The sequence below is a fragment of the Sceloporus occidentalis genome, unplaced genomic scaffold (genome assembly GCF_023333645.1).
Source record: "Sceloporus occidentalis isolate IW3139 unplaced genomic scaffold, rSceOcc1.0.p SCAF_311, whole genome shotgun sequence".
Classification (NCBI taxonomy): domain Eukaryota; kingdom Metazoa; phylum Chordata; class Lepidosauria; order Squamata; family Phrynosomatidae; genus Sceloporus; species Sceloporus occidentalis.
In genome coordinates this window covers 445,702-472,539 of record NW_028317291.1, presented here as the reverse complement: position 1 = coordinate 472,539, position 26,838 = coordinate 445,702, and the positions used below count along the sequence as shown (strand labels likewise).

Genomic DNA, 26,838 nt, shown 5'->3' with positions numbered 1-26,838 from the left:
TCATGCACAATACCAACACAGGGATGATTTTAACCCTTATTTGCTGGTATTCTTTGACATTTAGCCAAGACATATATGTATACAATTAAATAATGCTATTATCGTGATTGTCTATATTTTCTGGGTGTTCTGATATTACAAATCACACATATGTATAAGAAGTCAAAATCCCTCCAAGTAGAAGGTAGATGTGCTAAGTTGTTGGCACTCATGCCAACAGAGATTGCATAATCAGGTCCCCATCTGCCTTGAAACAAATAAAACAATGTATGGTGTTCACACCACGAGTCAATAGGAGGCATGTTGATGGTTTTATAAAATATCACCAAGATTGTAAGTCTTGATAGAGATGGGTAGAGATTGTTTAACTGAAGGCATGGTCATCTTACAGCAATGACATTGAACTACATGTAGGCATCATGTTAAAACAGTGCCATGTTTGTGTCTCATGACTTTTAGATTATCCTTCTTCATGTCCCTAAATAAGTGTTTCTGGATGCAGTAATGGAATGCTGAGGTTATCTCAGTGCAGTTGTATGGAGCCTCTTCAAATTCATGATCATGCAATCCCACAAGCCATTTTGTTTTCATTTTGAGTCCGCTTTCCATTAAAATATGTGAGGTAGAAATGAAAGTAATATTTCAACTCCTAATTGTCCTAAAATGCAGTACTGGCTCTCATCTGGTAGCCAACCACATTTTGCCATGTTCAACAACGTCTCTCTTCTAAATACTTATCAAACACAGCCGCAGTCTTTAGCAGAAACCTCCTTTATGGTGTGATAATGATTTTTAGAGTCAAGGAAGGATACATCATCGTCATATGATAGTGGCCTGCAACAGGGCCTGGCCCGTACCTTCTCTTTTTTGATTTTCTTTTTCCCTCTGATGCTCTGTAAGGAGAAATCGTAATTCCGAACAGCACCTTCGCAGCTTCCACTGCAATAACGGAATAAAACTGTCTCGTCTGATACATATCCCAGGCCCAGATCGCTGACACTCACTTCGAGCTCTTTCAGGGTACAAGGCTGTTTGTGAACCCTCGCCCTCTTCATCCTTGGCCCATTCTTTGGATCGTCTCCAGAGTGTACTGATTGACTGTACCTCTCTACCAGAGTTGAAACAAGTTCCCGAATCTCGCCTTGTGTGTAGCTTTCGAAAAGGGCAGTGTCTAGAATTTAAAAATAGTATTAAGTTATCACAGAACTATTAATCATCTGGTATAATTCTCCCCATTGCTCATTTTACACCACAGAACCCATCATTTATATTGTTTTATTTCAAATGAATCACTTATAAGAGTACCATTAACTTGCTTCCCTGCAAATACATGTATTACACATAGTGGAGCATGTCAAGCAAATGCATTATTTGGACTATTGTGCAATTAATTGTAAGGTGGAGGGTGTCCTATTGTGAACCAGCCGGCCTTGTATTGCCGGTCACCAAATGTATGCATATATGTATCAGCTGCTTATTGTTATGAGGCCAATCACAATATAAATAACTTTATATGCATATATGATGCAAAAGCATCATAAACTCAATAACTTGTCTTGGAACATATGCCTTGTGATTCAACTAAGTTACCTCTATCTGCTAACATCACTCATCTCTTTAAAAACAGATGTTTCACAGGTATCTCACTGTTAAAATCTCTGTCTTGCACCGAGCACACTTCTTGGTTGCTTATTGAACTCAGGTATCCCTTATAGCACACCTTTTCTCCATTAACCACCAGGAAACCTAAACTGGGGTAGGCTGGCATCACCCTGGGGGCCATTAAACCCATACTCTTTCACACACACTTACCTGGTGCCTGTTGTGCACCCAGGCAACATTAGACTCTTGTCTCCCATAGCGGACCAGATATGACCCAGTCAAGTTCTTGGGGTTGTTCCAAGTTGTTTGAAGTATTTGAACATGCCTGGGGGCAAATTGCCTCTTGGGCAATCCCACCTCTGGATAGGTCAAAACCACAGCTCTTTATTGTCGTAAACCAGCATGTCAAGCACATAATACAAAAAAAGGCCAAATGAGGAGCAACCACCATTCAGTTCCAAACCCTTGCATCCCAAGAGTTTAAGTGTACCTACCTTATGCTACACCTGATCTACCCCTCCCATATTTTATCATGTAAATGTTTGCTACAACTTCTATTGCTCTTGGAAGATGCACATCCTGTATAATGTGTAAAATAACAAATCCCTACAGAATGCAGTACCCTTAGTCCATACAGTGGTTCCTCTCTAGGTCTTTGTACGTGTGTGTCACATTAACACCTTGATCAAATCCTATAAATCATTTACGTCACTGTCATTAAAAAAACTTTTGAACTTATTAACCAAGAAATATGCAGGTCCACTACATTTAAATTATTAGTTTTCCATTTATTGCTCCCAAGCGTAAAATAAAATTAGATTGTAAAACGACATCTGGGAAGACAGATCCTACAACCAATGCCTTAGAGGCAACCGTGGCTTAGGAGGGGTTAAGGCTCTGTGTGTCAGCAAAAGTGGTATGTGATGTTGATCAAAGGAACACTGTTTCCTGCAATGCAGGAGAACATTCCCAAACCTCTTAAATTAAAACCACCAGGTAGTGCCTGGAAAGTCTATACATATGAAATACACCAATGCACTGTGATGCATATTGATGCTGGGAGGGTCTTAAAGCTTTTTGGTAGTTAGGTTTACGATTTATTTACTATCTTTTTCTCCTGTGCTGTCAAATATCAATGCAATGCTACAGCAGCAACCAAGACAGCACAAGACTAAACCCATCCCCAGCAGTTCAGCACCCAGAGAAATCAGGTATGCTTGTACCCTGTCAAATCCTTCATTGTCCTTAGCAACCCTAAAGATATATAACAGGATATGACATTTTCCATAAGATGTTCATAAGCATACATTTATAGAAGTTATTGGATCCTATAGGGAACAAAGCAATCCAAGCCATGGATGCTGCCTCGTAACATTACTAAAAATAAAAACACTTCTTAGCCAAAGGCTTGCACTACATAACCAGTGTTTCAATTGAAAGAAACAACATCCTTAGCTTGGCAATGCATCACAACTACCTCCAGGCACTATATCACTGCTTGAGGCACCACTTTAAAATGGCAACTAATATTCCCTCAGAAGTTCGACACCTCTACAGGAACTGGATTGACAGATTTAGTACATGTTAGGCATGTATAAACATACAGCTGAGGTTTATTTAGCTGCCTTGCTCCATTATTTTACAATTCTAGATGAAGCCTACTCATCTAGCTTGGGAAACAGCATGTAACCCAGCAGCATATTTATCTTTCACACTGCCTTAGGCCTGAACCAGGGCAGCACCACCACCTCCTGTACCTAAAGCTGAAAGCTAAGCTGTGATGTCATATGCTTGTGTTACGCATTTTAAGGTGTTACACATGCAGTACCAGAGAACAGCATGGTTTCGAGGATGTGCTGATGCTAGGCACAGTCCTCTATAGTGTAAAGGGTCAGTTGGAGAGATCAGAGATCTACTTTGTAACCATCCCAAAGGGTGGTATACAAGAATACACATATGGAACCCAAGTTTTTAAAAAGACTTGCCAGAGAAAATACGTTTTATATTGTTCAATAAGCGGTCGGGGTTATTAATCCACCTTATACTTTTGCTGAACTTTGCAGAAAACAGGTAGGAATACATGATTGCCCCTGCCTTACCTCCAGAGTCTGGCAAACTAAATTGCGAAGACTTAGATAACCCCTTTAAAAAGGCTACCTTGCATTAACCAGACCTGCCACATTATTAACTCATTGCAAAGGTTATGGTCTTGTTGGACGCAAATACACATTATTATTATAAATATTGATGGTAACAGCAGTTGGGAATAAAGCTACCCTATCTCAATGAACACAAGTTCAGAGTCCTATGTTTAAAATGACTTGTGAGAAACCTCTCAACACCTTTAAGATGCACTGGACACTGGGAAAAGTAAGGACAAATCCACATAGAAAATTAAATAGTCTTATATCCTCAAAATCTATTACAAAATACCTTCTGGTCCATGAAAGTTTACCCATGTTGGTGATGTGGGTGATATGACCTGTGACATGGGATATTTGTCAAATGGATATTTCTTCCAGATTCACATACATATGTGGATATTTTGTAATTCATTAAAGGATATTGTGCAATGCATTTAAGGTGTGCGAAGAACATTTGCACACCGGGTTTTGTAGAATCTTGCCTTGTTTATTGAAAAACAACATTTCTGCTCTATATGTTTTAGGGATCTAAATTGTATAATCTCACATAGTTACTACATATCGTCTCCGTGGCTACTTAGACAACAGAATTGGGTTTATAGACCTGAGAAATGTCAAGTTATTGTTATTATTGTTTTATGATTCACAACCTATGTACAAGTTGTAGAAGATATTTGAATAAAATACCACAGAGAGAACATTTGTGTCACCTTAAGTGTGTCTGATTTGTCTATGTTATGTAGATATTTAAATGCAGAAAAATACAAAATACAGTTTATGATGGTGTCACCATATAAATGCCAGGTATAGTTTTGGCACTATTTAAGAGTTTTAGAGTATTTATAAATCCTTCTTGTTCATATAAGTTTAGATCTAATAACTAAGTCAGCTTTGTAGTTGGTAAAATGGTATATGTTCTTACATTGGGAAAGCATAGGTTGCTTGCGCTCTGTGGCTCGTGGGACTCTCCGATGCCCCTTCAGTGGTGAAACCATGACTGACCGCGAGGAGGAGGTAACTGAGCTGAATTTCCAGCTCCAGAAGAAGACTTCTCTGCAGATCAAGAGGGACAACACAGCACAGAGGAGCATCAAAGGAGGGCCTGTCCTCTTCCATACCTTCATCTTAAGGACAGTCAAGGCATTGAAACTCTGCAAAAGACAGTGGCCAATGGAAGCGTCAGTTTGATGTACACTTAAAATAGAGGTTAATTATAAAGGTAGTTAAAATAAAAAAACTTTTTGTGAAACTCATAACAACAACAGGCATTTATATAGGCATTTCTCCCAGTGGGACTCCATAACATTGTAGACACTAATTATTATAACCCTTTATACATAGCGCCAACAGTTTATGCAATGCATCTTATAATACATACATTCAAAGGTTATGACAAAGCTAGAATAGACAGACTAAGGCAAGCAAATACATTAGTTAAAGCTTACAATCTAGTCTGTACCACCTCTTATTTACAGTTTGCTCTATTACAAAATATACTGCAAATCAGGAAGATTTGGCCGGAGCAAGCTGGAAAAGGAAATTAATGTCTTATTACAAATATGTTAATGTATTAATGCAAAAATCATGCCCCCCGACTGTGCCAATTTAGGCGGGACAGTCCTGATTTTGGGTCTCTGTCGCGCTGTCCCGCCTGTGTGTGTAAGGGCAGTGTACATGTATATGTGTGTGTAAGGGCAGTGTATGTGTATATGTGTGTTTATGGGCAGGTGTGTGTAAGGGCAGTGCATATGTGTGTGTAAAGGCAGTGTATGTGTATATGTGTGTTTATGGGCAGGTGTGTGTAAAGGCAGTGTGTAAGGGTCCTGGGAGGGAGGCTAACATTAGCCTTTTTTATTTAAAAAAAAATCTCTGCTGCTGTGGACTACTCTTCCAATGATGCTCAGCCAGCATTATGGTGGACACCTGGCTGGCTAAGAATCATGGAAATTTTAGTTCACAGGAGCAGAGATTTTTTTTTAAATAAAAAAGGCTGCCTTTACACACACCTGCCCATAAGTGTCCCTCTTTCACATTTTGAAATGTTGGGAGGTATACAAAATGGTAACATGCAAACAATCATTTATGCTCAAATGATTATTGTATTTTCCTTGTTAGGTTACAGATCAAATAATCTATTTTAATATCTACCTTAAATTATTGATGAATTAAAGATGAATGACATTCCCAATTACTTTACTTTCAATTATAATTAGCAGTAAATAACCAATTAATTATTTTATGTATCTGTAAAACAATTCCAAAACTTGATCAAGTTTGTTCTCTCCATGTGTAAGTTCCAAAAACAAAATCAACATTTAGTTCAGAGTTTTATGTATTTATGTTAAAATTAATTTCTGCATTGTACAAAAAATTTATTGGTTAGATTTAACTGAAATTCTTGTACTAAGCAATAAATTACCATACTGATCAGAATATAAGATCCACCTGATTGTAAGACTCTTTTTGTAAGATGCTTTTTAAGAGCAAAACTGGAGAAAACAATTTACCAGATGTTTATAGTTATTTTCGGAATATTAGATACAGACAGTTCTTTTGTATACATTTTCCCCCTCAAAAATGGTTAGTTTTATCCATTGGCTCACCAGGAACCATGCACATATGAGTGATGAGTCTGCTGCGTATACTAACAATTACATCATTTTTTAGAGTAAACATTTAAATCCATGTTTAGCTATTGAATGTGTGTTTATATGTGTATATGTATGTATATCTGTTTGCCTTATTAACCTTTTGCACTACCCTAGCCCTAAGCCAGGTGCTACAGGTTGCCTGATTATTATCTTTTACAATACATATATTCAAGGGGTATGACAAGACAAGAATTGACAGACTAAGACAAACCGATACATTAGGTGGAGAGAGCCCTGCTCGCAAGCTTACAATCTTGAGGGAATGGGGTGACAAACATAAGGCACAGAGAAAGGGTGAGAGGTAGTGTGGTGGTTGTATCAATGACAAGGACGTTCTAGCAACTAAGATGGTATGTTTCTCTGAAGAAGTGGGTTTTGAGATGTTTCTTGAATGCTGGGAGAGAGGGTGAATGCTGAAGGTTCGTTGGGAGTAGATTCCCAAGATATGGGGCAGGTAATTGGGATCCAGTGGAGGGTTTCACAGAGTGGGGAAGCAGAAGAGGAGCGGTGTGCAAGTAAGATAAGCCTAGCAGCAGCATTTAGGACAGACTGTAGAGGAGAGAGTCGAGACAGTGGAATGCCAACCAGAAGAGTGTTGCAGTAGTCAAGATGGGAAATGATAAGTGAATGAACCAGAGTTTTTGTGGATTCTTGGGTGAGCAATGGGTGCAAGCAGCAGGATTTAGCGAGGGATTTAATGTGAGGGATGAAGGAAAGGTTAAAGTCAAGGATGACCCCAAGGCATCGGGCCTTGTTAGTAAGAGAGATACTCGTGTTAATGGTGATAGAGAATTCCGGTAGTGGAGTGGTAGTAGCCTGATCACCAAATAGAGAATTGGCTCCAAGCCAGCACAACGGCAGCGCCTTTGGACCAACTGCCCTAGAGCTAGTTGGCCTAGGCCAGAAAACTCTACTGCTATAGCCGCATTTCTAGCCAATAGAAAGTATCAAGTTAACTTCAAGCAGGTAGCAGTTAAATTACTAGGAAACTAGTTACAGGGTCAGGGTCAATGGACATCATCATAAAGCAGATAATGTAACCACATAACACTGAGAGATAGCACCTTTAAGGAGTGTAGCACTGGGCTTACGGATATCTCTGTATGCAATTAAATTTGATTTTTTTTTAGCTGGAGTGAACGGGAGAGAATCTTCCCCGGTACTACCTTATTAAAGTTTTTTGGATAATTTTTTTTCTTTCATTATATTTTAACTATTATAATAAAATGTTATGTTTTATAGGAAGATATTGATTTTGGGACACAATCATTTGTAAATTAATTTCCGTCTTCAGTGTCCATATACATATATACATATATATGGATTATTGTGTATACCCTATATAGCGTCTTGGCAAAGGTGGACCTACTATAGTTGTATTTCGGACAATTCCTCTAAGGGATATGAATCCAGCTTAAACCGAGCAGGATACTTGCACATGGTGACTCTCTGCTATTTCTTTGCTAGTCTTGTGCGTTGTTTGCCTGGCATAGTGAATATTGGAAAATTATGAAGGGCAGGATTTGTGTTATGAAATCACAAGGAGTAGCTGACATCCAATGACTCCATAATCCCTAAATGGTGGAAAAGTACTGCTATAAATACTACATGGGGCCTTGGACACATGTAATTATCCGGTAGGGCGAAAAGCATGTCTACTGGTTTATTGTGAACATTGTTAATTTTATACATTTCCTCTACGTTTGCTCACTTAGTTGCTACATCCTATTTAAACTGCAATCAGAAGCCGCTAGATCTAGGACACGCTCTGGGCCTTCCTCATAGTCTTCATGTACATATTTAGCTTGAAAAGGGTGAGAATACACTGCTGGGCTTCTGTGTTCTAGCGATACATGCCATGATACATTATCTTACAATTGACTAATCAGAGACTTGCTATGACTAATGTTTCTTGCAATGTATCCAGCAGTGTAATGGTTGCATACCCATACAATTCTTTTTATCTCTAATATGCTCCAGGTTTAAAGGTTTTCAGCCTGGTGACTTCTCATCCCATGTGTGTGAACAGGCAGCTGTAACAGCCAAATTCTGTTTCATTGACTGAAAGACTTGAAAGAAATCACACAGCGATGTGTAAAAGGAACCAGGTGACCATCTTACTATTCGCTTAGTTTTTTTATCACGATTTCTGAACATTACTAATAATTTATATATTACTATATTATTAAACCTTTTCATTTTCCTTTGTTTTTTTCTAAATCTATTAATATAGAACTATTACTCTATTACATGGAATGGGAAGGGGGCAGAGTTAATGGGAAGTGGGTCACTTTTTTTCCCTCTCTGCCATTGAAAGACACTAGTTGCAAAACACAGCTTGCTATAATATTACAGCCAAGCGTGATGTTGTTGACTCACGATGACTGCCATTCTTCAGAGACCCCTCGCTGTCTATTTACAACACACAGATTATTTTTCCAAGATCATTCCAATAACACTAAAAGGTTTCTGGGCTTTCGTCCATCCTCCCAGCTATGTGAATGTGTAATATGTACCTCGTGGTTGGCATATATCCTAAGGATTCTGGGGGAATGCATACTAATTATAATTTATGTGGGTTTAGTGCAGCAAGGTGATAGATGAGAAGAAATTGTAATTTGAGAGGAGAGTACACGTCAAACTAAAAAATAGGGATGAAGGAAGAAAGGGAGAAAACATATAAAAGAGGAAAGAGGTCGTTGAGAAGAGGAACACATAAACGTGTAGTCATATAGGTCAATATAGGTCTGGCTCAGTGTCCCTGAGATGCGGATGCGTGGCTTTCACATGCCTTGAAAAGTGACAAACATAGGACAATTTACCCAGGGGTATAAAATTAATAAAGCAGAACCATTTAAAATAAAAGTAATACTATTGTGTATTTTGATTTTTATTATCTCAAGACATGATATGCTTGAAAGATCCTAATGATTTTTAAAAAATCAACCGTTTTCAGCTGTACATGGCAGGAGGAATGAAAGCAGTCAAATGCACACAGTAGGAAAAGGACACTAACCAGAGCTAAGTGACAATGAGAATAAGCTAGTAGCACACAAGGTTACACCGTGGATTGTCTCATACGGTATGGTCTCAAGTTTGTCATGATTTGTGTAAAAGAAAGAATGGGCATAAGGAAGCCATCTATGAGGCATAAAACCATCTCATTGTCAATGGGAGAAGGACAGAGAGAAAGGAAGCAAAAAGTTCAAAAAGTACAGAGAAATGATAAAGAACAATGACAAGAAATACCTTCTTTACATAGCAGGTGATAGCTCGCACCATAGTAAAATCCTATTTTGCTACTAGGAACGCGTAACAGTACATACTTACAGGGCCGGCCTTTGGGGTGTGCGACCTGTGCGACCGCACAGGGCGCCACACTCCAGGGGGCGCCGCCGCCACCGTAGCTTACCGCTGCCGCCAGCAGCGTACCTAGCGGCGGGGGGGGGGGGCGAGCGGCACCCGGTGCCGCTCATCAGGGGGGCACCCGGCACCCCTCCAGAGACGGACAGTAATGTCCGCCGCTGGAGGAGCAGGCTCGCAAGGGAGCGGTATCGGAGGTCTTTAACAGACCTCCGGCTCCCTTGAGTGATTTTAAGCCGGTTCAAGGATCTCCCTTGAACCCGGCTTAACATCACTCAAGGCAGCCGGAGGTCTGTTAAAGACCTCCGATACCGCTCCCTTGTGATCCGCGCGGCAACAGCTGCTGTGCACCGGGGTTTATTGTCAGATCCCGGCGCACAGCGCTGAAGCCGCGCCCACCGCTGTCCGTGCCCTCTGACCCGGAAGAAGACAGAAGAACTGAAGAAGAGGAGGAAAAGGAGCTGTAAAGAGAAAAGAGGAAAGGTAGGAAAGCATTCAGTGAGAGTGGATTGGTATGTGTGTGGATTAGTGTATATATGTGTGGATTGGTATATATGTGTGGATTGGTATATATGTGTGGATTGGTATATACGTGTGGATTGGTATGTGTGTGGATTGGTATGTATGCGTGTGGATTGGTATGCGTGTGGATTGGTATGCGTGTGGATTAGTATATGTGTGGATTGGTAAGTGTGTGGATTGGTAAGTGTGTGAGAGTGATGGGTGTTATGCTGTACCATTTCCAATGTCTTTTTCATGATCTAATTATGCTCTAAAAGTACATCATAACTCCCATCACTATATACTGTTCCAGTGGCAGAGCTGGGAGGCAGAGGCCTTGCACCCCCACCGCAGGACTCCTGAAAGGTAAGTGAACTTCAAAGAGGGAAAGGGTAGATAGTTAGGAGGGCGTATATAGGGAGAAGGGAGTGAGACAGGGGAAAGGGGGTAGATAGGGAGAAGGGAGTGAGAAGGGGTAGATACGGCAGAAGAGAGTGAGAAGGGGTAGATAGGGCAATCATACTCCTATCATGTCAAGTCTGCGAGTAAATCCTGGAATCTGGGTATGCCTGGGCATGATAGGAATGTGATTGCTGTTAATCATATATATATATTTGATATATATAGACTTGAAAACCGAAGTTGTTTGTGTGGTTATTTGGAAAGTCCCTGGAGTGCCGGTAACTATTTTTGGACATATATATATATATATATATATATATATATATATAATATTATTTAATTGTTTTGTCCTATTTTGGTGTGTTACTTACTTTAAATAAAAGTGTTAGATTTTTTTATGGTGTGGGGGGGGTCATATTCGGTTTTGGCCAGGTAAATGCTGCACTTTCGGTTTCAGTCCAGAATTCGTTTCGGTGCATCCCTACTACTAAGCCAGACAATTAAGTGGTAGGCCTAGACCACATCAATGTTTGGCGTAGTATATAGTGATTGGGGTTTTGTTACAAGTTTTTATTCCTTTCTTTTTTTGGGATGGGGGGCGCCAGAGGAGTAGTCCGCACAGGGCGCCAGAACACCTAAGGCCGGCTCTGCATACTTAGGAGGAGATGTAAGAGGATAGGGCTGTCCCAGTGAGAAAAATGACAATGGTGTCATGCGAGAGACACAACAAGAAACTCATTGATCCAAAAAACTATCATGTGACCTTTGGTGACCTCAGGAGGTTCATATCTGGCTGTCATCCATGGTGCTGAAATGCCCCCATACATGGATATGGTACAGAGCTTTCTAGTTAACTCTTCACATACTAAGTGGGTTAATAAGCATCACTTAATAATATTCTGTAGATATGATGCTGCAGAGAAAAAAATATTAGGGCCATATTACAATAATTCCTGAATTTCCTCTGCCCGAGGGCATCAGCATCAGTAACTCCAGACACACATTACAATCTCTAGGCACAGTAAGACATTGTCTGCATTGTCCATGTGGGGGACTCCTCTAACCATATTCAAAAATATAAATATATTAAATCTGCTATTAAATCTCCAATAGTGGAAAAAAATGTAATCACTGTCTACTGAAATGGAGTTCCAATATTATTATCCTATTAGTATCCTATATTAAAGGCATCATTAATGATGAAAACCTGAGACACTCTGATTGACAAACCAACATGTAGGTCATTGTAGATTAGAATGGACCAAATTAATATAAAATACCAGATCAATACATGGCTATGCTATTGTTTCTTTAATACAGATTATGTAAACATACATAGAAGTATTACAAAAATGATATAGCCATAGAAACACCTTTATACACTGTTCAAACACTCAGTTGACTACCCTGCTACATTCCTGATAAATGAGTAATGGTCATGGCCGCATTTACCAAGGTACACATGGAGCAGTGACCATAGGATGTGTTACATTTATTATAAGTAAGTGCTACTTCTGACTACACAATCAGCATTCACTGCTGCTACTTCATCCGCTCTTCTTGTGGGAAGCCCCGCAGACGCTTCAGGATATGACATCATATGCTTGCGCCCCCCTATCACCCAGACCATGAGCAGCAAGCAGTGGCAGAGTTGCAGGTCAGCATGACCATTCAAACGAAATCCTGTTGTGATTTTAATCATTGTTGTTTTCAATGACTGCTGTGTATAATTGATCCTATCAGTGAGAGTGTCATAGAAACAGCTACACATTAGTACATTACACATTGGCAAAAGCACCAAAATGTTACCATTTCATTTTTTTGTGGTTATTGTTTGTGTATGTGGAACTGACATACGGTTTTGCATCTTTTTTTGCAATGCACCACCCTGTAACAAACTGATAGTGGTGAGGACTGCCATCCATCCGTTGGTAGCCAATATTTGATGATTCATTTATATTCATATCTGTATGTGCAGAGTTTTGAATCTGAAATGATTGAGCTAGAAATAGAAGACAGCGCACAGGAATTAATATTTGATATGTTTAGGTGTCCTTAAGTATATGTGAGTTATAACAAATGGGTACAGAACATGTCCACGTGTGACAAAGTTAACACAATCATGTTCTAAAGCCAACAAGACGTGTAAAAATTGCTCAGCTGTTAATTTAAATATCTCATATTTTTCACATAACAAAAACTCTTCCACAGCATTTTCAACAAACAAAAAACACATTTATATGTTGAATGAATAATAAATATTTTAGTGAGAGGGTGGTAGATAAATGGATTGCCCCCCAAGCGGTGGTAGTGGTAGAGGCCAATCTCGTGAGGCAATTTAAACATGTGTGGCATAGGCATGTAGTTCCTGAATCTAAGATGAGAAACGGACTGCTTTAGGTTTAAGTCTTGAAAGCAGGACAAATGTTCAGACTAGCTGGGCTGAATGGTTCTTATCTGCTGTCAATTTCATGGTTCTATGTTTAATCGCTCAGCATTCTGAACATAATCGTTTGGCTGTGCTTGACTTACCCCAAATTACAGTTTACGCCTTACCCCAAACTACAGTTTTCCTGTCTGTTTAATAATGGAGTTTTGATCTAATTTAGATTGGTATTTGTCTGAAAGTGGTTTGCGTATTCATTTTTTTTTTTACAGTGCTTGTGTGGACAATAAATTAAAGAATTCTTGGTGTTTTTGAATTTCCATCACTATTGTGAAGAATGGACATTATGAGTTTGCATCAGTGGGTAAGTCTTAGTTTGTAAACCCAATGGGGGGATTCACCCCTGTAAATGAGAATGAAGTTTAGGACCTAACTGTTTCTGTATAATTTTTGTACTGCAATATACATTTTTCCTTAGTAATAATTTTTTTTTTTTATTGATGGTAATTAAGTGCGAGGGGTGCTTCTAATAAACTGCTCCAAGGTCCAAAACTCCTTAATCTGGACTTGGTAATAATGTTTACTAATTGGATATGTGTTTACATTAGTCAATCATTTTATGCAAATTGGTCCCTAATTGCCACCCCCTAATTGTAATTTCCTCTCTCAGTGGTTCTTCTGTCTGGTCCTTTTTCTGAAAATAATGAATGTTACCTAGCAGCTTTCCCCCCTTATTCCAATCAGGTATAGTATTGACGACGTTTCTGGCAGTTGTACCATGCATTTCCTGTCTTTGGACTACAGAGTAGAACACAAAAGTGATCACAGACAGGTGGGAAAATCCAAATCCTCTTGATGTACTGAAACAGCAAGCATTGACTTGACACATGTGTTATGCATGATGGAAGGACATCAGGTAATATGCCTTTAAAATCTCTTCTTAGTAGAACATTGTGTATTCCTTTTTATATTTTGGAATGTTCTAGCAGAGGCTGTCATGTGTAATAAGCCATTTCATCTCTGATAAATATCATTCCTTGCAGCTTTCCTTGGTGGTCCTTAACTGGAGGTATAGACCTGTACCATGTCTAAATGACAAATTCCAATAGATTTCTCAGATTTAGCGCAATTACTGTCCAGTTGCTGGAAGAGATTTCTTAAAACAGGCTGATCCTATTTAAATTGTCACTATGAGATGATAACCCTGTTTGCACGCATACTGATCATTTTATTAAAAAGCCAACATTAGCTCTTCCTTCCATTATATCCTTTGATTCCCACACTGAGGCTTAGAACAAACCCCCACAGCAATGAAGATGAAAAACAAATTTGTAAACACAGCAGGGATTTGCTAACATGCTTTTCCTGGATTTAATTTTTCCAAACCCAGAAACTGCACACGAACTAATGTTCTCCATACACTGGAGCAAAATGATTCCTTAAATCTTCAACTAGGAACAAATAGAGAGCTGATGTCCAGGGCCCGTTGAACCATATTGTGGTGAAGTCACCTTGGTAGCTTTTGTGATAGCCCTTTTCAATTAATGCATATGACGTAAGCGATCTTAAAATAAGTGGGTTAATCATATGGTTGAAAGGGGAAAAACAGCGTTAGGCGCTTCCTAGAATTTGTTATTTTCAATGTTGTATTTTAAGAAATTCCACATATGAAGCATGTTACTGGAGAGGGCTGACTTTGATATTTTATTAAAGGATTTCAGCCCTAGAAAATGTGATGACCTTTTTAGTGTTTAGTGCAAAACGAGGCAAATGTGACATTTTTTAGTTAAATATAAGTAGGTAAACGTCCCTTTTTTTGGTTTTATGTTGTCTTGACGGATGTTTGCTTTAATAGAGATATGACAGCAGGAGTTCTGAACATCTCTATTTGGCCCTTGGTGAAAGAGCAAAAACCCCTGTAATGATTTTGAATTCAAAACATCCTGGACCTAATTACTACCAGAGAAGAGGCGCCATCCAGACATAAATTCCAGAGCATAATTCACTTCAGATCCTTTAAAAATGTGTAATGAGATTAAGGTGGATGGTGCAGATATTATGGGAATCTGGGAAAGAAATCGGGTGCGAAAATCTGAAAGCTAGAGAATTAAACCTGCAGGTTAAAGGGAAACTATCATGAGTTTTCTTTTAACAATTCTGTTATATTTAAAAGCAGATTTAACACGTATAGTAAAAATGCCTGTTTCGCATGGTGCCAATATGGATAGTACTTTCAATCTATTATTGTTGTATCCCTCAACTCAGCTCTTCTTTCCTCATTTGATGTTTTCCCTCACTTTTTAATAAACCACAATGTAGATTTTATTTGCAGAATAATGATGTGGTGGGAGTACAAGTCATTTAAAAATGTGGATGTCCTCCACAATTTGGAGCCATGCACAATTAACATAAGCAATGAACCATACAGATAAATGGCATTAAAGTTGAGATCAGCACCATGGATTTGTTGCATGTTATCCATTTTCTTGTCTAACACTTCTTGCTTGGAAAACCTCATGGAGCATAGCAGATATATAAATCCAGACATGTCCGAGTATGAATTCCCAGTTTTCCCTACGCCGCAGTCAAAAATGCACTTTTTATAAACTTTGGAGATTGAAAACCCATGCACATTAGCCATGCAAATGCCTATCTATTAGGCATTCAACAATTCAGCAGTGACAATCCTTAACCCTTTTGAGACCAGTGACTGCAGCATTTTTGATATTTTTACAATAGGTTTGTTCAATCATGATTTATGTTTAGGGTACCCACACAATGTATTTATTATTTATTGTTGAATTACCTGCAGGTAACATAATATGTTAATAATTACAGAAAATAAAAAATTTTGCTACAAGTTATCTGCCACTGATTAAAAAAAGGTTCATGTTCTGCAAATCCCCCAAGTAGGTTTTTTAACATTTTAAAGCAGAACAAAATGCTGTCTTAAATACTATGGCTTTTTTTATTTTTATTTAAATGCTTCGGTTGTGGTATATTTCTAGTATACTTTTTATTTAGCTTTTTTCACATTATTAATATTATACATTTTTTAACTTTTTTTGGACCTCAGGGATCTTCCTTGTAAACCGATGGCAACCTGTATGATGTCATAGTGACATCACTGCGTTCCATATATTTTTGTGGGTTTCTATTTTTTATGTTTTTTCTTTGTTTACAGTAGTGTCTTTTCACTTTGATCCTCATTACACAGAGTGATCAGCAAGCAGGGCTGTATAGTAAGACTTAAGGCAACTTTTACACCACAATTTGCTTTGATATGTACTACGATGGACCTTTAATCTTTTGAGTACTAAGGAATTTTTCAGTTTGGTATAATCATGGTTTTGTTTTAGTTAACTAACAATCTTATACAGTTTACCTTAGAAAAGCAATATATACAGTATATATTAGGAGAAGTTAAAAGTATTCAGCACTGATAAGTTGAAGATAAACCCTGCGTAACATCACATGATATAATGATATAAATGATCCCTATAAAATATACTTTTCCACATTATTTCCCTGTATATCAAGCCAAATAATCAAAGTAACTAAAAGTAAATGTTTTTTTACTTGATTCCCATTAGTAATTTGATCCAGTAATAGATAGTGGAGGTTGGTTTTGGTTATACGCTACACTGAGTCTCGGCTAGTGACTGGGAAACCGGGGAAAGAGTGTGTTGTCCCGGGCTAATGGAGCAGAAGTCAGTGGAGGTAGCCAGTCGGATTATCCAGCTCCGTGACAGGGACCAATTTTCTTTTTTCCCATTTTTTGTATTTTTAAAAATAATTTTTAGACTTTTTTAGGAGATCCTGGTCTTTAAAGATCTCAGGGATCTCTCTCAAATCTGGATGGTATCCTTTATGATGTCATGGCGACATCTCTGGAGTCTGTTTAATTATTAATTCATGTTTCATTTTATTTCATTTTTTTACTATTTTTTATATTTTCTGAAGAGAAAGAACCACAGTTTTTCCCATTTCTCACGTTGATCCTGCTGCTGATCACAGAGTGGTCCATTGCTTGTACACACCTTATGCTGTGCCCTGTATACAATGCACTGGCTCCCGTTCGGGTTACATTGTGTCCTCTGTGTGTTATGCTGCATCCTGTGTGCTCTACCCTGCTTCCTCTATGTTAACACTGCATCCCGTGTGAGTTACACTGCTTCCAGTGTGTGTTACACTGTGCTACCCTGCGTCCTGTGAGTGGTAACACTGTGTCCTGTGTGTTACAAGCTGTTTTGTATGTGTTTAGCTGGTATGTCGGTTTTGGCAAACTTCAGACCAGCTTTCTTACAATCTTCTTCTGCCAATTTAATTAGTCTGTAGTTGTGGGAGGAGCATTGGCTTTATAACCAACCCCTCTCTCACTGCAGGGATTCCCTCCCTTGGCCCCCCTTCTTTAATTTATTTCTCAATATCGCTATGTTCTCCTCCCCTCAATTCCTACCCACTTGCCCTTACCACAAACATTTGTGGATGAAGGGAACTTATGATGGTGGAGCATCACCTTAGAGAGAAGGGAGAGAGGTGATATGACCCAAACTTACTACAGGAAACATAGAATCGTACAAAGCATACGAATCATTCAGTGCGAGTAATCTGCCCATTTGTTTTATGTTGTGAAAACCCTAATCTCTATTTGGTCTTTGGAATTGTGTTGGATAAAATTGTGTGATTTGAAAGTATGGCTTGTATTTGCAACTACATTATCAGTTGGTTGGGGTTGTTCTCTCGACTAAAGGTTGCCACTCATCTCCTGTTGTCTGTGTATGCTTCTGTTGGATTACCTTTCTGTCCATAGATTGAAAATGGGATGATTGTGTTACTTGTAAAAGCATTCGCAGAATTTGAGAAAGCAGTTCTAATCTCTGTTTTTCAGGAAATGTCTAAAAATTTGTATGTGCCCCTAAATTATTTTGATATGCACATCTCCCTTCTAATTATGCATACTTCAGGAACTGTATAATCATAAAACTTCAAGAATAGATCCTGACATTTATCCCCACAAACTTTTAAATCAATAGCAGTTACAGTATTGTATTTGTTGTCATATATTAAATGACTACATATCCCCACTTTTTTTTCTGTTTAGTTTAATCTATGCTATGCTGTTATCACTATAAAAACATATATTTTGTCTGCGATAAGATGAAAATTCAAGGATGCTGTCTGGCATTCATTATCAAGGCCTACAGTGGAATGGAGACACTTGCTTTAGAATTGGAGGGGATGATGCCAACTTGATCTGACACTATGCTTGTAGATTTTCTGCAAAGTGCATACGAAAAAGAGGAATGTATCTGCAATTTTTTTCTACTTTCCCCACAGTCAATTCCCCGTCTCTACCTATCCTCCCCTACTGGAGTATCTTTCTTTCCGTTGCCCCTGTATTTCTCCCAGTCATTTGACAACCATTGCAAGTCTTTTATCCCATAACACTTAGCTTCTCTCCATATTATCCATGGTCTCTTTGTCCTTTGGGTCTTTTACTGCTCTACTCCCTTCTATCAGCCATTTCTTTCACTCAACAGCCTTCATGTTTATTTTACAGACAGATGCTTTTGAATAATCCATCCCTACCCCAATAGTCACCTAGCCAGGGAAATGCTGGCAACATTTAAGAAACTTTGGGGGGAGGGCTCATTAAGTTGTTCAGTACTTCAGATACACATTTGCAAAACATTACACTAATTATTCATTCTACAGAGATGTCCAACACTCATTATCTATGAATAACGTCATAGAAAACCCATAAGGATCTAGCCAAGTGTAAATTCTGCATCAAACGCTTGTAAAACTAAAAAAACCCAGTAAATCTATGAGGAATTGTGAGTAAAACACATAAGGTTACGTTAAGCAGTGGCCCAACATCTTAAAATCAGAGCAGCACAGTGGACAATTGCCCCCCTACCAACCCCCTTGTCTGCCCTACTCTGCCTCTAGCTTTAGGTTATAGCCTTTGAAACAGCACACACTTAACCAGGGATTTTTTTTTGGGGGGGGGGCAAGCTAAGCTATCCATAGATACCTAGTTTAGGCCATACCATACATTCCACAGCATGTTGTGGGTTCACAGCAACAGCTTCCGAATGTGAATGTCACCTTTTACCTGGCTAATTGATGAATAAATAAAGAAGGAATAGCCCACATCTGTCCATGAAATAGCTTTTGAGTGAACTGTCCAATTACTTTTGGTCCTTTGAAAAGGAGTAGGCTACATATTAATGAGTTGTAATTCCTAAACCCTTCCTTCAATTTGGATATGAATACCCTCAAATTAAAGCTGAGAGACTCATATTCATTATTTAAATGTAATTTAAATTTATTTTGGTTAACAGTCAAAATAACAAAACTTGTGTTAGTGTGCAAATATTTCCAGTCCTAACTATTGTATTTGCTTGATTATAAGACAACCCTGATTATAACGACCCCCAAAATTTGAATATTAATTTAGGAAAAAAAAGAAATAGCCTGAATATAAGACTACCCTATAGGAAAAAAGGTTTTACTACTAAATATTAATTCACATGTAAACTATAGTGTGAGCAGCCGGTGGACATCTGCGTGATGTGCGCACTTCTGCCGGGGCTTCTATGACGGAACGACGGAAGGTCATCTCACGCCGGCACTCCGTCATAGAAGCCTTGCCGGAACTACCGGCCAGCAGCGGATTTTGTCTGTGTGCATAGCGCAGATGTCCACCCGCTGCCAGAAAGGAGGATCCTGCATCTTAGTCTTATAGTCAGACCTCTATATAAGACAAGGGACAAAACCTTGTCTTATATTCAAGCAAATATGGTGTAAGTATATATATATATATATATATATATATATATAATTCCAGGTGTGTGTTCACATTAGTAGTTACTATATTTATGCGCTGGTGACTTCAATACACTCTAGGATATACAGAGATTTTCAATGTTCATGACATGAGGCATAAAAACAGCTACAAGTTAGTAAGTGTTATAACAGATGTAAATAGTGGATGCTTTCTTTGTACAGCACATTTCTTCTCAGCCTTCAGACTGAATGTTTTGAACAGCATTTCGTACCTTCCTGTAACAATACAGCCTTATAGGCTACTAAAACTAAGTAAAAGATTGTTTGTAACAGCAATGTGTGGATTAGCTTTAGATACCTTGCCAGATGTATGGAGGAAGGATCACAGGATGTAGGATGTAAAATCCAGACATGGAAGTGTCAGTGGGGTCAGTTTTCTGGAGGAAATCTGAAGTGACAGACAGTTAATGAAAAACAATAAAATGTATATTGTTTGGACAAGCTTGAATAAACTAATACTAGTTTACAAGAAGGTAAAAGCCAGTCCTGGGTGGGCTGTTGGGAAGTTGTGCTGTGCTGGTTGCTGCAGGTGCATGACTTCAAAAATGCTCTACTGGGCGAATGGGCAAAAATTCCCACAGAAACACTCCAAAATCTTGTGGAAACCCTTCCCAGAAGAGGAGACGCTGTTAAAGCGGCAAAGGGGGGCCAACTAAATATTAACGTCTATGTATTTGGAATGCAATGTCATAAAAGTCCCTATTGGTTCAATGGTCAGGTGCCTGAATCCCTTTGTCCGTATAGTGTAGCTGCTGTCTTGTTCACTTTCTTATTTAACAAGCACTCTTAAATATTACTGAAAGTAAGTGTAACATTTCTGTAGTTTTCCGGTAAATCCAACAATTTTACATTATAATCTCAGTTTTAAACTCAATATGATGTTAGGCTGTAAGGCATGTGGTATTTGAATTGTCAGTAGCATCTGCTATGTGTACATGTGAGACATGGAGCATTTCTGCTATAACAATTTACCAACCAAAGGAATTATCCAATAAGATGGATCATCCTATTCTTTCCTACGATAGTAAGATCAATTTTAAATCTTCGCTGCATAGATATTTTTTTTATAATATATATATAAATAAACCCCTAAGTGCATTTTTTGGCTAGATTCTCGTCCTACTCACTTGAATACATTAACCTAAGGTCTTGTTTAAACCCTGTTATGTGGAATATATTGTATTTGTTACATGTCATGTAGATAGTAATTAGAAGCAGTTTGTGTTTGGAAGATGTGTTATGTAGTTTTAAGGCAGAGTATTACGAAGGGGGTCTTATAGAATAGCTGCTCCTTTACAACCAACGGAACAGCACATCCTTAAAAACACAACCTTTGAGGATGAATGGTCTTCTATTTCGTCCTCCAATTTCTTTGAATCATTTGTTATTATTATTGTATACTTGCTTTAGATGGGTACAATAATGGGTAAAGGTGTGAAAATGTATTTCCATTCTTTGTCCACTTTTTTAGTGATATATAAAGGTATGTTTACAGATGAAAGACCTATTTTAAAAAAAATAAAAATGTAATGTATGTGAGATGGGGAAGATGTAGTAAAAAAACCCCACACACTAGTCCCACACTTCAAACCTTAAATCTGGGCTTTCAGAATCAATGCACAGTTATGGCCTGATAAGAGGGTATTAATCGTATTATATTTCTCTTCTCCACTTTGGCTCCTCTGCAGTACTGTCCTTACTATCAACTCTTATGATGTCACATCATAGTTATGGAATGTTGGAGGCTATACCAACTCTGGAAAGTTCTCCATAATGTTAATGGTCCGGTGACCTCCCTTTTAATTGCTCTATTGAACAATGGTGCTACAAGGAAACAAACTGCCCAAATACCTGACATGCCTTAGACTGTTACAGCTATGTAGAAGATATGTAGCTGGCAAAATGTGATCAGGGGGCCAGCTACATATCTCCTATGTAGTGGCAGTTTGATAGGTAGACTGAATGATCCCAAAAAGCTATTGTTCAAATCACTTTTCTGTGGTGTATATGGGCAGCCTGTTAGCTGCTAAGCTTTCTCCTATCTCCCCAGGGGGAAGTCTTGTGTGTTTCACATAATTTGATGATAGATACAAACCATTTGGCCCATCTAGTCTGCCCATTTTTCTTGATGCAAAGATGCAGGCCTTAATTAGTCATTATATGCTTAGATAGCCTTAGATTCAGAATAGATTTTTGCCTAGCTCATGTTTAAATTCCCATTCAGTTGTAAAAACATAAAAAATGATTTGGTCCTTGATCAGGCTAGCCACTAAAGCAAGACTTCCACACATTACATCTGAACCTCTGACTGTCTAAGTTTCATATGTATATTATTTTATTATTTATTATGACCTAGTGTTGTAAGTATTAAAAGTAAGGTATACACAAATCATCTGTGCAAACAGGGAAAAAATATTGCTGCTCTAAGCTTGTCTCAGGCTCAAATAGTAGAAATGTGTAATATGAGGCCTACCAAACAGGTATGAGCATGCAGCAAATACAGTGTATTAGCTGTACAGTGTATACAAAAAACAAAAACTGGCTGCGCTTCTCACCCCAATAAAGTTGGCAACAAATATATAAACATAATATAAATGAGAGGTTTTGGTTATATGAATTGGCCAAAGCATAATTATTTTTGTTTTCTTTTTTGTTATTATATGGCAATAGGTACAAGAAGCATATTGCTATTTCAAAACCATTTTTTTTTTCAAAACTGCATATTCAGCCCCCATATGCCATTTGGGACATCTTTGAGGCCAGTCATAATCATATTTATGAAAACTAGACACCCCAGGGTATTTCAAATGCTAGCATTTGAACTCTTTCCATGCACTTATTCTACCATCAGGCTTTGTCAAACCTTGTGGTAGTAATGCTATGGCTACAGGTTGTTGAGATTCCTTGTCATGCTGCATTTACACTGATAGCTTCAGGGCTTTATGTTTGATAATATCTATACCTATTTTGCTGGTTAACTCTTTAAAAATGTCATGATGTTCCATGCTTTCATGAAAATATGTGCTTAAAAACCTATCATGATGGCATGGAATGTCTTTAGTAGTGGTGTGTACATCTTTGCACACTGCTACCTGATGGTATTCCCTTCTTGCGCTAGAAGTCTTGCACAATCACATGTACATGTGAGACTTCCTATATGTATGGAAGCTTTGAGTTTACACAAAGATTTCTGCTGAGAAATAATAAAAAAAATTCAAAAGTAAAGAAGAAAAATGTGTTTGCTGCCTAAAGTATGTTGGAAATCCAGGTGGCTTCTATAACTAGGGGTGCTTAAAGAAATGGCATTATCTGATGCATGACAGCTACTCTTTACAGTTGGGAACCACAACATTTTGAACATATAATCACATTAAAAAAACTTTATCTATGGTCTCTAATGGCTCTGAAAGTAATTGGCAATCAGGAAATCTCTATTGGCTGAGTTATTACTGTGGTAAACTGTGGTTTTTATGCAGGCTGAGAGAAACAGAGCTTTCTCGAGAGAAAAAAAAACTTCCTATGGTAACAATTAAATATGAACACAAAATCCAAGATTTTCCTTTACACAGTGACCTCGTGCTACCTGTAGAATTCTATGAATGAAGAGGTCTTCAGAAAGCTCTTTGTATTGACCTTGAATTTACTTGTATAACTTAATCATATCCCCTTGTTGGCGCCTCATTCCAGAGAAAATAAACATGATTTGAACAGCCTGTCCTCATAACTAAAGTCTTCCATTCCCTTAATTAATTTTGTTTCCAGGCTTTGAACTATTTCCAGATCCAGTTAATGTCTTTTTATGAAGAAAATGACCACAATTGTGACAAAAAAAGAATATTCAAGGTGATGAGTTGTATAAAGTTTTATATGAAGTTATCTCCATTTTGCTCCTTTTAAAAAAACAGCAGTTTGTTCACTGGTTTATTCACAGATGATTTTTTGTATTCTTCACACATTCAACTAATTAGTACATAATTTGTCCTTTGTAGAGATTAAATAGTATGTTCTTACCATTACCAGTAAGTTACCATATATAATATAGTGTCATTGGCAAAAAATAACATTATATTATTCTACTTCATGGAGAAAGTGCTAGGAAAGTGAGGAAGGTTAACACAATGAGATAGTTTATAGGCATAAGGCTGTAATGAATATACAATGGTGATATGTGGAGGTTTCTTAAAGCTTAAAACTAGTTGCTGCAAAAGGTTCTTTTACTCTTAAATTCTTCAAGCCTGTGCCACTAAACCAAACACTGAATAAGCTCTTGTCCCAGAAAAAATTAGTTAATCATGGAAAATGTTCTCTCATTCATATTTAAGGAAAGGCTGGTCACATGACACAAACACAGGTGCTACTTCTGGTCACAGAAGATGAAAAAAAAACTTTTAAATGTTTTTGATCCTTTAGATGAAATAATATAAAAAACAATCTGGCATAGTTTATTTTCTTAACATTTTAGAAGGTTTAGTGAATGTATTGCACTATATGACCTTACCCTGAGCCTACCCTTGTCGGATGTGGCCAGTACTACCTGCTGGCGGCAGTGGCTGGTACCACTGATGTCTAGAGTCTACGGGTGAATCCTGGAGAGTTCCCAGGTATGTATATGACCATACATTGCTTAGCCCACCACTGTGTCAAAATGTGCAAGTTCTATCCAATCCTAACATGGTTACCGTGAGCTGAATCCATATGACTGCACTGCTTTTTAACCCCTGAAACTCCCCTGCAGCTTAAAGCTCTCTTCGGAGACCATTAATGAAGCACCTGTAGTGGGTGGGGTCAAAACCTTTTATTCATGGACAACATTGGAATGGGTTGTGCACCTTTAAGGCACAGAGCACCAGGATATGATGTCATAATGCCGAATGGGCGGCTGCGGGTGCTGTCTTGGGTCAGGCTAAGGCAGCATGAGAGGTAAATACCTCTCTGTATGTATATATGTTTATATATATATATATATATATATATATATATATCAAGCAAAACAAAATCTATAGGCCTACTATGAGAATTCTAGGCAGATATGTGCAAAGACTGTACGTCACTTGTTGATTCCTTAACCAAACATTATATGAGCTCTCATTTGCATATGCCTGCAATGTTACACGTAACTTTGGGGATAGCAAATGAAATGTTTGGATATTAACATTCCCTAAGTATTTTTGGTATATAGGACATGTACTAGTATCTACGAAGAACATAATTGTTAGATGATCCTGGCTGCAATAACTATTTATTCTCTTAAATGTTAAGTATGAACTCCTCTCTTCAAGGAAATGTTTATTGTAAAAGACATCTCTGGTACAAAAAAAAAAACTTTGATCATCCCATAAAATGTTTTTCATATTCCATCCATCTGTTAACACTTATTCTGTTAGATTAACCCTTCTTAGTAAAAAAAAAAACATCTCTAAACCTAAACATTCAATGCAATATATCCTTATTGTTTTAGAGTATGTTAGATCTGTTGATATAAAGTAATATACAAACTTTTAATATTCGCAAACGTACTATAAATGGACATTCTTTCGCTGCAGACCATGAATTTTAATTTTGAAGCATAATTTAGTTGGAAAGATTCCCAGACTGTAACATTTTATGCTGGCTCTAGTGTATATGTGATCAGATTGACATAATCTACATGAAGTTACCGTATTTTTCGCTCCATAAGACGCAGTTTTTTTCCTCCCAAAGTAGGATGAAAAATCAGCCGCGTCTTATGGAGCGAAGATGCAGGCAGGGAGGGAGGGGGGCAACGATATACCGTATTTATCGGCGTATAACACGCAATTTTTTAACTAAAATCCGGAGCTTAAACCCTACCTGCGTGTTATACGCCGATAAATCCGGGGTCGCAACTGAGGCAGGCGGCGGCGGCCGCCAGCAGAGGAGTCCTGGATTTCTGCCAGTCAGGGGGGCCCAAGGGGTGCCGAGCGGTTGCTGAAGACAACCGCTCGGCAACTCTCGGGCCCCCCTGCCTGACAGATATACAGGAATCCTTTGCTGGCGGCGGCCGCCACCGCCGCCTGCCTCAGCGCTTCAACTCCTGTGTTGGAAGCGTTTGTCTCGGGTGCCGGCGCTTTACGCTGGGCGCCGGCATATGACGTCAGACGCCGGCGCTCAGCAGTGAAGCGCCGGCACCCGAGACAAACGCCTCACGCTTCCAACACAGGAGTTTAAGGTAAGTGACCGGGGCGGGGGGGGGGAGATCCTGAGAAGGGGGGGTTAGGGAGTTAGAGGGGAGATCCTGAGAAGGGGGGGTTAGGGAGTTAGAGGGGAGATACTGAGAAGGGGGGTTAGGGAGGGAGGTCTTACTGTGTGTGTCTTACTGTGTTTGTGTGTGTGTGTCTTACTGTGTGTGTGTGTGTCTTACTGTGTGTGTCTTACTGTGTGTGTGTCTTACTGTGTGTGTGTGTGTGTGTGTCTCACTGTGTCTGTGTGTGTCTTACTGTGTCTGTGTGTGTCTTACTGTGTGTGTCTTACTGTGTTCATAGCTTATTCAGTTATTGTAATAAATATTTTAGCCCATTTTTTAGCTCAAAATATTTTTTCCTTTTTTTTCTCCTCTAAAATCTAGGTGCGTCTTATCAGCAGGTGCGTCTTATAGAGCGAAAAATACGGTATTTAATGGATCAGCAAATCCAGGGACAAAAATATACTAATGACACATTTGTTAATATGTAGGTTGGCCACCTAATAAACTGTAGAAATTAACTAAGTAATACAAGCCTGTTCTGTTGTCAATGCACATATTGTGTATGCTCAAAAGTAATATAAAACAACTGATTATTCTTTTCCCGTGAGGCAGAACCCAGATGATTCTTCTATCACGCATTCTCAATGTCCATGTCTATTTCCATATTGCACCAATGGAGTAACACAAAAACCTAGGGCCCCTTGCAAACTGCGTTGGGGGCATCTTCCCATG

The 26,838-nt window shown here is 38.5% G+C and overlaps 1 protein-coding gene across 1 annotated transcript in view; it reads right to left on the bottom strand.

Annotated features, from left to right (window-relative positions):
- Positions 1-737: 737 nt before the first annotated feature.
- Positions 738-26,838, bottom strand: part of LOC149274915 (uncharacterized) — a 66,986-nt gene continuing 40,885 nt past the window's right edge. Inside the window, exons 3-5 of the mRNA XM_089505110.1 lie at positions 12,521-12,665; positions 4,669-4,799; positions 738-1,171 (exon numbers count right to left, since the gene is read on the bottom strand). Of these exons, the coding sequence (XP_089361236.1) occupies positions 738-1,171; positions 4,669-4,799; positions 12,521-12,665 (710 nt within the window). The remainder of the gene's footprint in view (positions 1,172-4,668; positions 4,800-12,520; positions 12,666-26,838) is intronic.